The following is a 12,973-nucleotide window of genomic DNA, read 5'->3' on the forward strand; positions in this document are numbered from 1 at the left end:
AAATCTTAGGATTTAAAAGAATGTAACACTTCTTAAGTTGAAACTGTGAGTATCCTAATGAAAGAAAATAGATACAACATAATATTGTTGGAAGTCTGTAGTTTCTCACCAGAGGAAACATTCTGCAAGGTATGACCATTTTGCAAGGTAAGTTCTTCTGGGTTCAAACTTAATATAAGGGCCTAAGCATGTTTAAGGCTCTCTGAGGTACCCAGTGGCCAATTACGCACAAAGTTCACTGCAGCAAGATTTCTTGTATGGACGTATTTTCTGGAGCACCACTTTCACTTGTTACTCTCTCTGTAGCAAGCAAAACCACTGATAGCACAATTTAAATCTTGCTTTGTCACCACAGGGGCAGATTTGCCAGTGGGCACAGCTTTTCTCTGTACTTCTTGCCTCCACCCAAAGCCAGCCCACCTAGTCATACCCCCCATGCCCTCACACTGCTTTGCATGCTTCCCCGGAGGCAGCCCTGATTGCCCAGGCAAGCCCCACTCTGGCTCCCCCTCTGGTGCTGGGAGCTGTGATTAAGGCAAGAGCTCGGCTACATTTGGCCGCTTTGCAGGTGCAGGAGAGCGGATCACATGATACCTGCCTCCCTCCTTCCCCTGTAGCCATCTCCTGTAGCAATTCAGCAGTAATTGGTGTCAGTCTCCATGCAGCTGTGGGGGAAAAGTGGGAGAAGGTTGCTTGTTTTAATTAAGAGGGGAAGTGGGGGGACCAAACGGTGCAATGGGCGGTGGCAGCACCACCCCCCAGGGCGAGGTCTGTCCTCCCACTGCACCCCTCCCTCTTCCACCCTCACTGCTCCACCAGATGCGACACTGCCTGCATGCCTGGGCCAGGCAGCCAGGTGACAGACACCCAGAAGGGCTCCTCTGGGCAGCTGGGCCAGGGGCATGCCTACTAGGAAGGCCCCGTCCCTCCGTACTGCCCTTCAGGGAATGTTTAAAGCAGCCTAGCATGGGGAGCGCAGTGGAAGGACGAGGCTGCCAGGCGAGCTGCGCGGGCCCCTCAGCAGCACTGCAGCAGTGGCACATAGTGACCACCAGGTCCATGGTGGGCAGCGGTGCATCTCCCCAAGGGCCCCACTGGGTCAGGGTGAGGCAGTCCAGCTGCCAGGGGGAGACTGCCCTAGCCAAGTCCTCCTGCCCACACTGCTTGGGTACGGCCAGCCTACTAGAGCCCCTGGGTGGGCATCTCTGCTGTCAAGGTCAGCTGGCCTTCCCCTCATGCATCAGGGATGAGGTGGGAGTAGGAGAGGTGCTGCCCGGCCAGCCCTGGTGAAGCAGCCCTTTCAGTCCAGCTCCTCCTCCTCCAGGCTACATTACAGGTTGGCCACAGGGCTGCTGATGTTGTCACTGGGTGAATTTTCTGGGGTAGTGAAGGAGGGGTGTGGGGGCAATTTTCCGCCCCATGTTACTAAATGTCCTCTGCCCAGGGACATGTGACCCACATGTCCCCGTGAGAGCTATGCCCCTGTGGGTAGGAAGGAGAAGAGATGGCAGGAAAAGGGGAGAGGCTGTGGCACCTTTTGGGGAAGAGTAATAGGAAATGGTGGCAGGGGGAATGCCCCCCTGAAAGTTCTTATGGGTTCCTTGGTTGTTTTATTACAATATTGTTGGCATTCTTTAAATTGTATTTATTTTTATTATAATCCATTTTGGGAACTACACGTAGAAAGGCAGGACAGAAATATAAATAAAAAGGGAGACAAAAATGTAATATATAAAAACCTGAGATGGGATAAAAGGACTAGAAAATATTACCGACTTCTAGAAAGAGCAGTAACTCATACTAGTCTGAGGTAAATTGTCTGAGGACTGCAGAATTAAATTATTTGATAAACTCCAAAATGTAAATTTGGCAGTGGAACCATTTAAAGACAGCCCAATATTAAAGAGTAATAAAGATGATCTGAATAATTAGAACAATTTATTTTTCCATGGCACCAACTGCTATAGTAACAGAGTACTTCAGAGATCTTAATGAATTTATCTTGAAAATGCTCCTGTGTTTTTAGGGAGAATTGGAATTTGTTGTGTAGATTAAAAAAAAGAAGGAAAAGATTAAGGAAACGAGGTAAAAATAAGTAATGGGAATAGTTCCAGATACCGGACTAGCTTTGGGCAATTCTTTCTGTTTATATTAACAACTAGCGGGGCCCAGCCACGCGTAGCTGTGGCAATTGTCCTTCTCATCACAGTCCGCAACCCACACAGATGTCCATGCAAGTCCAATGATCCACAGCATAGCTTTTTGGGGTGGTCAAATGGAATCTCTCTTTCCCTTTTCAGTTCACATTGTTATATGGTGGTGTCTTGTTTTTTTAGTATCAGGTAACCCTTTCCATTCCACAACGGGGCTGTCCAGAGTGCAAATCCCGTTGTCCATGAGGCTGGTTGACACACACAGTCCTGGCTTGGGTAAGGCAGAACTGGGGCAAGCAGGCTCTCCCAGTCAGGCAGCAGAGGCAGGGTGGTGAGGCGCTCAGATCAAGGCCAGCTCCCTGGGTTCGTAAAGGGCCACGTGCAAAAGAAGCGAAGCCAGTAGTGTTGGTTCGCCCCCACCCCGCGGATTGTCTTAGAAGAAAAAGGCAAACTCCAGCTCGCTTTTAGTAAAAGAGAGCTGTGGCGAATATGGGTGAGGAAGTGGGTAAGTGGTGATTAGATGTGAGGGAGGGCAGAGTGAGGTATGTGAGGATGAGCTGGATGTGTATGAGAGTATGTGTGTTGTGTGGTAGTAGTGGGTGAGGCACAGAGAGTGAAAGTTACCTGCGTGTGAGGGAAGGGGAACCCCACCTGAGAAATGTTTTGTAATTTTTTTTTATGAAGGCTTCAGAATTATACTATAACATAACAGTTTAGGAGATCACTTTTGAAAGTCTATGGGAATGCCAGTCTATTGGAATGTTTACTGCTTTGCATTCTTCCTTTGTAACTGACTTCCTGCATTGTGGTATGTCATGCCTTCTTTGGTATTTTCTTATTAGTTTATATAGATTTTCTTGTTTATTTATATAAATTGGCCATGCTGGCAGGGGCTGATGGGAATTGTAGTCCATGAACATCTGGAGTGCCATAGGTTGGCCACCCCTGTTCTATGTTGTTTATTGGACATTTTAGGCTACGTGTTTGAATTGCTTTCCCCCTATTTTGTAATATGCCTTGACTGAGAAAGTTTGTCTATAAATGCAGAAATTAAAATAAATAGAATGACACCAAAAGTTTAACAGACCCTTTCCCTAGAATATACTGTCATCATGTTTTCTCTGTAATTGTAAGAACTACACATCTGCTTTTTCCTACCACAGAATGAATGCTTGACAATGCCAAGGAGCTATCAAGCTATCGAACAGAAAGAAATTGCATACAGTCTCCCATTTGTCACCTTTTATGCACCCAGAAAACAGCATACATGAAGCTTGGCTCCATCATTTTATCCATACTATGACGCTGATATAGGTTAGGCTGAAAGAGAATGACTGGTAGGTCATGAGCAAGCTTCATTGCAGAGAGGGGATTTTAACGGAGGTTTCCATTACCATAAAAACTGTACCCCACTGGCTTTCCCCCCCACTCAGCTACATATCCATCAAAAAGTAGATATTTTACCATGCAAGTTACTGACTTACAGTCAGATTTTACGCACAGTGGCAGGAACAGCAAATCATGTGGCGGAATGTTAAGCTGCCACAATCAATGTAAAGGGACAATTTATCCTCCTGCTTTACTTCTGTAAACAGTCCTTCCCCTTCAGCATTTTGTAAGAACACCATAGGAACAATGTACCTGGGCGGTATCTGGGATGGTGGGAAGGACTGGAAGACAGGACTATCAAAATTACTATCTGTTTCCAATACTGTACTGCCTTTCCCCTGCCAAATGTTGCAGGAATTTCTTGTAAGGCAGAAATATTTGTCTTTGCACTGCTTGCTTCATGTTGATACTGCTGTATCGATTTAAATAGAAAGCCTTTTCTTGAGTTGAAATAGTTAGGCACAGGAAACGTTTTTCATTACTTCAAACTATGTAGATTCAGTCCTAGGTGCAATTATTACAAAACCACAACACTGACCCAGCCCACAGTGAGGGAAATGAAACAAAACTTAATTCTTGAAAACTATTGCAAGATTTTTTGTTTTTCTTTCTTTCATATTCCCCAGTATTTTTAAATGCAATGTTTTCTATATGATCTGATCCAAAGACTGCTGAACCTGGCTGCTTCTCACTGACTTCTATTCATTTGATTTATGTCCCGCTCTCCAAGCAGGTTCAGAGCAGCTACAATCAGGGAGAGCAAAATTATATTAGATGTACAAGTTCAATAAGCAAACAGGTGATTACAGTTATTCAAGGAAAATGTAACAGGGGTTTCCATGCGCTTGAAGACTCCTGTAAACCAGGTTGTCTTGCCTGTGTCTTCAACTGTGCCATGCCAAGGATCTATGGCCGTGGTGGCGAACCTTTGGCACTCCAGATGTTATGGACTACAATTACCATCAGCCACTTCCAGCATGGCCAATTGGCCATGCTGGAAGGGGTTGATGGGAATTGTGGTCCATAACATCTGGAGTGCCAAAGGTTCGCCACCACTGATCTATGGTGTGAGAATCTGACAGGGTGATGTTGAATACGTTATAATACTGAACACTCTGGAACTGCATTTCTACTTTAAACCAACCATATGAAATGGTGTTCAAATTAGCTTTTCTAGCATATCCTCTCTGTGTTGACACTTGCCAAAACATTTAGTGCAAATAAACTACAAGAGCAAATAACTGTTATGTATACAAATTGGGTGTCTCTGTTCCAATGTAGGCATTTGATCCATGCATATTGTAAATGTCAACAGACACATCTATACCGCTATTGAATTCGACCTTATTACAGCTGGAATTTGGAAACAAAGATGGAAAATCATTCACTATTATCACTTTGATGAATCAGAACAGTTCCTAATATGCAGTCTCCTGTGCCTGCATGCATCACTGACAAATATTACATGTATCAGCTGTCTGTTGCCTCTGCTGTATTCCGTTAACAACTTAGGCAGACAGTAAAAGGCTTCATGATTGCATAGGCAAGTCTACTCTGTAATTTATAAGAAATCATTGTCAGATACAGTTTGCAAAGTGAAAGGAAAAGATTTTTTGTAAACAATTCGTACAAATAACTTGACAAATTTCAAAATTAAATGTACAGGTAGGGATGGAAAATATTTCAACTTGTGATGCAGCATCAAGTATTTGCATGGGGCTGTCCAAATATTTCAGATTTCTAGATGTCAGCCTCAAATTTCCAGGTGTCTGAGTGACTGAGTACCTGGGATGTTAAATTCTTGCTGATATTTCTCCTGTATATAGTCTGGATCCAGTATCTGTTCAGGATCCCCCCCCCCCCCCCAATAACTCTTTCCATTCTCTGAGATTCTGAGGTAAGTCCTTTCTTATTGATCAATTATTTACTTATGAAGGTAGGTGGAGTAGGATTGTGGTACGGTAGATAAAAGTTTTATGTAGTTTTAGTAGATAATTTTTATTTATTACACTTTTTATTCCCCCAAGAAAGTAAACATAAAATGATTTGCCCAACATTACCTTGTGAGCATTAAAGAAAAGTGGTGACTTGAACCCAAGTTTCCACAATATCACAAGAGCTTAACTATGTATTATGTCCCCCCCCCCCCCAAAAAAAAAAAAAAATCATACCCAGAGGTGCATCTGCAAGTTGTCTTCTGGGACCTTAACTCCCAGGTTTGCAATATCCAACTTGGCTCTGGACCCTCATGCATCAGGAAGAGGAACCTAAGCTTTTCCATCCATGCATTTTCCCACATGAAATGGCTGCAAGGAAGGGCCTATTGGGTGGTCCACATGTATTGTTGGGGTACATGAAGATTTCCCTAATGAGGCAAATAACACCACTCCATTTCCAATCCAGACTGGAAAAATGGTGCAGGATGGAAGGCATAGGCTCTTTTACCCGTAACACTACAGTCCTGGTTGTGGCGGGTTTTCCAGGCTATATGGTTGTGGTCTGGTGGATCTTGTTCCTGACATTTCGCCTGCATCTGTGGCTGGCATCTTCAGAGGTATATCACAGAGGGAAGTCTGTTACACAGTGTAGCAGACTTCCCTCTGTGATACCCTCTGAAGGTGCCAGCTACAGATGCAGGCAAAACGTTAGGAACAAGATCCTCCAGACCATGGCCACACAGCCCAGAAAACCCACCACAACCAATTGAATTCGGCTGTGAAAGCCTTTGACAATACTACAGTTCTGATCTGAATTGGGGTCATGCACCTGGGAATCAAGTTCCCAGTGTGGAGCCTGCACTGCTTGCCTGACTGGCAGTCCTCATGGCAGATCTGGACTCTTCCTGAATATTGTGTGTTGTTAGGTCCTCAGCACATCAGTCTAACCACTGCAGCACAGTAACACAAAAAACAAGTGGATAGAAGTGTATATATATATTCACATATAAAACAATTATATGTATGTGTGTGTGTGCAATGTTTATGTGAACTAATTATAAAAAATATCCTCTGTTTCTGCCCAGATAGACAGTTTAGAAAGTCTGCTAGGCCCCTTCCGCACACTCAAAATAATGCATTTTCAAACCACTTTCACAACTGTTTGCAAGTGGATTTTGCTATTCCGCACAGCTTCAAAGAGCGCTGAAAGCAGTTTGAAAGTGCATTATTCTGCATGTGTGGAATGAGCCCTAGACTTTCTCACAAACATGATCCCCCCCTTATTTATCATATATCTCTCTCACTCTTTCTCTCTCTCTCTCTGGCCTTCAAAACTTCTTTAGCTATCTATGTTTCCGCATGGCCACGCTGCGGGGGTGCGTCAACATAAACGACACCAACACACACCCCGGGACCGTCCGAACGGACGATCCTGGTAGGGGTGGGGAAGATGGCGCAGCCTGCACAGAGGCTGCGCCGTCCCCTGAATGCTGTACCATCCCTCTGGCCTTCTGGTGTGTCGCACAGGCCAGGGGACGCGCTGCCCTGCCTTGCGCGACAGCTCTGGAGTCGCAGGGCGGGGGGGCGTGTCCCCTGGCCTGTGTGACACACCGGAAGGCTGGAGGGACGGTACAGTGTTCGGGAAAGGGGGGGGGGGAATGGCGCCTTCCAGCCACTGCCATTTGCTGCCAGCCATGCGAACGGTCTCCCAGGGACGCTGTATTTGACCCGCGCAGAAAGGGCCTAAAACAGCAAAAATGGGAACACAAGGTTCCTTCTTCTCAAGGTTGATGTCATCAGTGAGATCCAAGTCATCCATTATGCTTTGAAGACATATGCAATTTTATACAGAGTTAGTACTTTGTCCATCTAGTTTAGAGTGCAATCCATGGGACGAGGGTCCTGTGCAGCTGGTGTGATCAGGCCCCTGGTGTAGGTACCAGTCCAGGGGTGTTCCAAGGGCAGGGCCAACTTTAGTCAACTTCCAAAGAGTTTGCAACTTGGGAATGCTCCCTACACCTGCCAGAGACATATGCCATCAAAACAGCAGGTGCATGCCATTGAAAATCAAAGGTGAGTTTTCAGGTGTTCTGCAGTTTTGCATCTTCCCCACGCCTCTTTGGAGGTGGTGTGGTTGCACTGCCATCCCCAGCTGCTGCAAAACTCCCCCTCCCCATTTATTGCAAAGTCTGTTTCACATTCTCTGAATGGCAGCAACTCTCCAAGATCTCAGGCACCTGATTGCCAGAGATTGAACACAGGGTACTGCATGCAAAGCTTGGCTGTGCCTCTGCAGCAGCACTTAATTTCCAAAGGTTGAAAACAAATAGTCTTCTTGTCGGCTATACTGCAGAACATTAGATCCATCACTAGCAAACTCTCTAGCTGTCAGTTATTACACACTTTTTCTGCATCACGAGACCTATTGTTTTGTTCTACTATTTTTCTTACAGACCAGTTGTAAGTAGTAAGCATCCCACTGGCCAATTTTATTTATTTCCTGAAAACAACAAAGGAGGACTTGCCACTAAGCCCCACTGAGTGAAACTTTGAGTAACCTTTTCCTGAATTGCCCCCATTCACTAATATTCAAGCGTTTTAAAATACTGGTTTCCTTTTTCAGTTAAGAAAGGGAACAGATCACTGGTGTTTCCAACTCCCAAGATCTAACCATATTTTTTTTCCGAAGCAGAGAAGCAACTCGACAATTTCCCCCTCCTTAGCGGATTCCACTCGCGGCAGCGTTTTGTATCTAGGAAAGGCAATACTGGGGCTCCTGAAGTGTTAAAGAACCTTCCAGGCACAGTGCGTGAGGAGGCACCCAAAACTTCGGTGCAAAGTAAAACTTGCCAGTTTACGACGGGCGAAAGAGTCGAAAAGGGAAGTTAATCAAAAGGCAGAGCCTGAAGCCGCACAAACCCTCTCGTTTTCTGCAGCCCAGGGGACTTTTCAGAGCACGGCGCAAAGCCAGCCTGCAATCCGGCCGCGCGGTCTCAACTCCAGCCCGCTCCTTTGCCTGGGCATGCATCTATCGCGCACATTTCACGCCTTCTGTCCCCGCTGCGTACTCACCAAGTTCCCCATCCTCTTCGTCTCCCTCCCCTTCGTCGTCTTCCCTTTCTTGTTCCACCTCGAGCAGCACATCCTGATTCTCCACATTCATGTTGGCAAAAGTTCTGGTGAAGATACTGACACCACCCCCACTCCCGGCGGAGCAGCAGTAGAGAAGTCTGGATAGGGTTGTATTACCCCAGAAGGACCGGGTGCAAGATCTGGGAGTACTCCAGCAACTCTATCTTCCAAATCAACAAAAAGGGATTGAGCCTCTAATCCGCCTGGCAGCTGAGCCGACTCCCGTCCCGGAAAGGAAAGAAAGACAGACAAACTCCACCTTTCGCAGGCAGCCTCAGCTCAAATCTGGCTGCATGAGCGGAGCTGGGAGGGGCAAGGATGCATGTGCGGGGGAACAGGGCTGGGCTGCAGCCTTCCTCCACCCTCCTGGCAGGCAGCCCTGAAGAGGCGGCGAACTGAAGGGAGTTTCCCGTTCAGTTGCCCCAGGGACAAGGCTGTTGTAGCTGGGGCTGTGGTTTTTTCACTCTTCACTGTCCCGAAAGTTACTTCAGGCAGGCTGCCAGTTCAATCCAAGAAGGGAGCAGCACCCTTTGAATTGCGATCTGCAAAATAAACTATGTGTCACTTCCATCTCATGGTGACCCTATGAATCAGTGTCCTCCAAAATGCCCTACCCTTAACCATCTTGCAAACTGAGGACCCTGGCTTCCTTTGTAGAGTCAATCCATCTTCTGTTGACTTTCTCTTTTCCTGCTGCCTTCAACTTTTCCTGTCATCTCCACCCATATTTTTTCTGTTTTTCATGTTTTCTAGCTTATTTGATTCTATGTCCTTTTTGGTATGCAATGCAACACTTTCCCCAGCTACATCACTCCCTACCTCGCCTGTACAGTTTATATTCAGGGTTAACTTTATCCCATAGATTTCACCCATTCCACCCATTCCACCATGTCAACCACTATATCAAAATTATTTATTACCAAGCACTTTAACTATTCCATCATAGCCCAGAGTCTTCTAGCACTGGCTCAGAGGCATCTATAACATGTTAAAATAACCCCTACGCCCCCAGACCAGCAGCTGTAGAGGTGGTTTCCAGGTAGGCTAACCAAATGCCTGGGTGAAGAGGAAGCTCTTCACCATGTGCCTAAAACCATAAAGGGTTTAGACACATTACGATTCTCCAAGGGGAGACTATTCCAGAGCCTGGGGCAATCATGGGAAAAGGTCTTTCATGTGTTCCATCCCCTCAGTGCGGGGAGGTACCACCAAGAACGCCTCCTCCTATGATCTCAGTGCCCAGGCAGGTACATACAGACACAGGCACTCCTTCAGGAAGGCAGCAGGGCCCAAGCTGTTTATGGCTTTGTAAATAAATGTCAGCACCTTGACTTGGGCCCAGGAGTGAATTGGGAGCCAGTACAGTTCTTAAGGACTGACATGATATGGACCGGCCAGATGTACCAGTTAACTGCAGCATACTACACCAACTCTATCTTCCAAACCATCTTCAAGGGCGGTCTCACATGGAGTGCATTACAATAATCCAATAAGGAGGTTATCAGAGCATGTGACTGTGGCCAGGGTCCCTTTTGCAAAAAAATGGATGGAGCTTGTGAACAAGATGGAGCTGCTGGAAGGCCCTTGCAGCCACTGCTGTCACCTGAAGCTCAAAGAACAGCAATTAATCCAGGAACACTCTTGCACCTTGTTCTTCTGGGGTAATACAACCTTGTCCAGAACTGGGTGCCCTGTGATCTTATGGCCCAGAAACCTGGAACACAGAGAGCCTCCTCTTATCTGTATTTAACCTCAGTTTGTTGGTCTTCATCCAGCCTATTAATTGCTCCCAGACAGTAGTCCAGCACATAGAGGGCCTCTCCTAACGCTGATGAAATGGAGAGAGAGCTGGATATCATCCACTTGTTGATGACACTTGACTCCATACCCCCTGATGACTTCACCAGATGCTTCATATAGATGTTGAATAGCGTAGGAGACAGGATTGAGTCTGGGAACCCCAATGTGAGCACCAGTCCCCCCAACGTTATCTTCTGGAACTGATCCCAAAGGTAGGAGGAGAACCACTGTAGCACAGTACTCCCCAACCCCATTTCCTGATTCAAAAGCTGCTGAGAGACCAAGAAGAATAATCAGGGTAGTATTCCCTCTGACTCTCTCCTGATAAAGGTCCTCTGTCAGGGCAACCACGGCCATTTCCGTGCTGTAACCTTGCCTAAAAGCAGAATAACACAGGTCCCCAAAATCAATTTCTTCCAAGTAAGTCTGCAGTTGAGCTGCCACCACAGTCTCCAGGACCTTGCCCAAAAATGGGATGTAGGCACTGGGTGATAATTGCCCAGCATCATACGGTCCAAAGAGGATCATGTCACCAGGAAAATCCTCCAGAGTTCTCAGGAATCCTTGGGATTCCACCCTCCTCTAGGGGCAGGGCATCTTAATCAGTCCCCACCCCTGCAGTGGGGAAGTGACATCTGAAGCTCAAACTTGACCACGTAATGATCTGTCCATGTCAAGGAGTCCTCCAACCAATGGATCAGCTCCAACCCTCCCTGTTGCAAAGACCAGGTCACAAGAGCATGTCCAACTGGTGTTGAGCCAGAAACAAACTGAGACATCCCCATGGTTGCCATGGCAGTTATAAAGTCCCAAGCTGGACCATCAGAGACATCCCCAACATGGAGAATGAAATCTTCCAGAACCACTGTATGGGGAGCCTCCAACACCACATCTTAGACTGCCTCCACCAGCTCAGGCAGGGAGGTAGCTGGACAGTGGCATGAGTGGTACACCAGCAGCAGTCCCAACTTGTCTCTCTGTCCAAGCACCATGAACAAACTATTCACACTAGACACAGGGCAGGAGGGTCATCTGGTGAGGGTGATGGAATCTCTCGGGACCACAGCTACTCCCTCACCTATTCTACCAGTCTAGACTGGTGCCGCACTCAGTAACCTTGGGTCTCAGTGATGCACATCAGGTTGGCCCTCTCATGCAGCCATTCTGGGGCTGCTTGCACCTCAGCTTGCGAACTGCCACAGGGCCACACCGGCATCTTATATGCCGGTGTGCAGCCGCTGTGGGGGCCCTAGCTAGAATGGGCCATAGCTAGAGGGCTAAATTTTCCTATATTAGGACTTCCCACCTTGCAGTCAGTGTTCAGTTTTTCTGGACTAACCTCTGGTCTGGTTACACTGTGCCCAGGATATTCTCATGAGTATTTTTTAATTAGTTTCAAATTCAAGTTACATAATAGATAATTATTGGTTTAAAATTTGAAATACACAATAGACAACTTATTAATCACCAAATACTAACATGTTTTTGAAAGAAAATAAATAGAAAAAAGAAAAAGAGAAAAAAGGGGAGAAAGCCAAAAACAGGGAAAAGAAAAAAGAGAGAGAAAGAAAGAAAGAAGAGAGAGAGAGAGAAAGAAAAAAGAATTGAAAAATTGAAAAGGGCAATAAAGAGAGTATAAGGCTTAACAAAGACTTCCCCGACTTAACGCAAGCATCTCCAATCTTTTTCCGGAGTTACTAAGGTGAAACTTAATCTTTGAAATTATTATTGCTATTGTTTCAAACTTCAATTTTATAGATTATTCTTGCAAAAGTCTATTGGTCATTAGTTCACTATTTTCCAGGTATATGACATAGTCCTTCCAGATCTTCTGGAATCTGATAAATGGTAAATCTTTAACTCTTGTTGAGACTTTGTCTGTGAGAAAATAGTCTGTGAGTCATGAACACCATTCTTCTAATACTGGACAGCAATCCGATCTCCAGGTTTTTGCAATTGAAATTTTAGCTGCAGTCGAAATTTTACAAAAAATAAATCAATATTCATGTTCTGGATTTTCTTGATTCCTAAATCTAATAGAATTAATTTAGGTGAACATTCGAATTTTAGATTTAAAATTTTCGTTGTTAAAATTTTCGAGTGTATTTTTAACCAAAACTTTCTAATCTTTGGACAGCCCCACCACATATGAAATAATGAACCTACACTTTTATTGCATTTCCAACATAAATAATTGCAACATAAATAATTGTTATTTTTATTGCATTTCCAACATAAATAATTCATAATAATTCAACATAAACAATTTTTATTGCATTTCCAACATAAATAATTCCAACATAAATAATTGTTATTTTTGTAAATTTTAGATAGTAGTTGTGGTGCAAGGTACCATCTACGCAAGATTTTTTAAAAGTTTTCTCTTAATTCCAAACTAGCCGAGAATTTACTGAAGACTTTAAAAGTATCCTCCTAATCTTGCAATAATATGTCTTTATTTAAGATCTGGGCCCACTTTATCATTATATCTTTAAACATTTCCCTTTCTGTTAATAAGCTTAATAACAGCTTTTAAGTTCTGCTCATTAATTTTTTAAATTT

General features: G+C 45.0%; 1 protein-coding gene across 3 annotated transcripts in view; it reads right to left on the reverse strand.

The window, feature by feature from the left end:
- ANO6 (anoctamin 6) overlaps nucleotides 1-8,884 on the reverse strand; it is a 79,902-nt gene extending 71,018 nt beyond the window's left edge. For all 3 annotated transcript variants that reach the window (XM_048500462.1, XM_048500460.1, XM_048500461.1), the window contains exon 1: nucleotides 8,552-8,884. In XM_048500462.1, the coding sequence (XP_048356419.1) occupies nucleotides 8,552-8,638 (87 nt within the window). In that variant the 5' untranslated portion in view covers nucleotides 8,639-8,884. The remainder of the gene's footprint in view (nucleotides 1-8,551) is intronic.
- Nucleotides 8,885-12,973: the final 4,089 nt, after the last annotated feature.

The sequence above is a fragment of the Sphaerodactylus townsendi genome, linkage group LG06 (genome assembly GCF_021028975.2).
Source record: "Sphaerodactylus townsendi isolate TG3544 linkage group LG06, MPM_Stown_v2.3, whole genome shotgun sequence".
Classification (NCBI taxonomy): domain Eukaryota; kingdom Metazoa; phylum Chordata; class Lepidosauria; order Squamata; family Sphaerodactylidae; genus Sphaerodactylus; species Sphaerodactylus townsendi.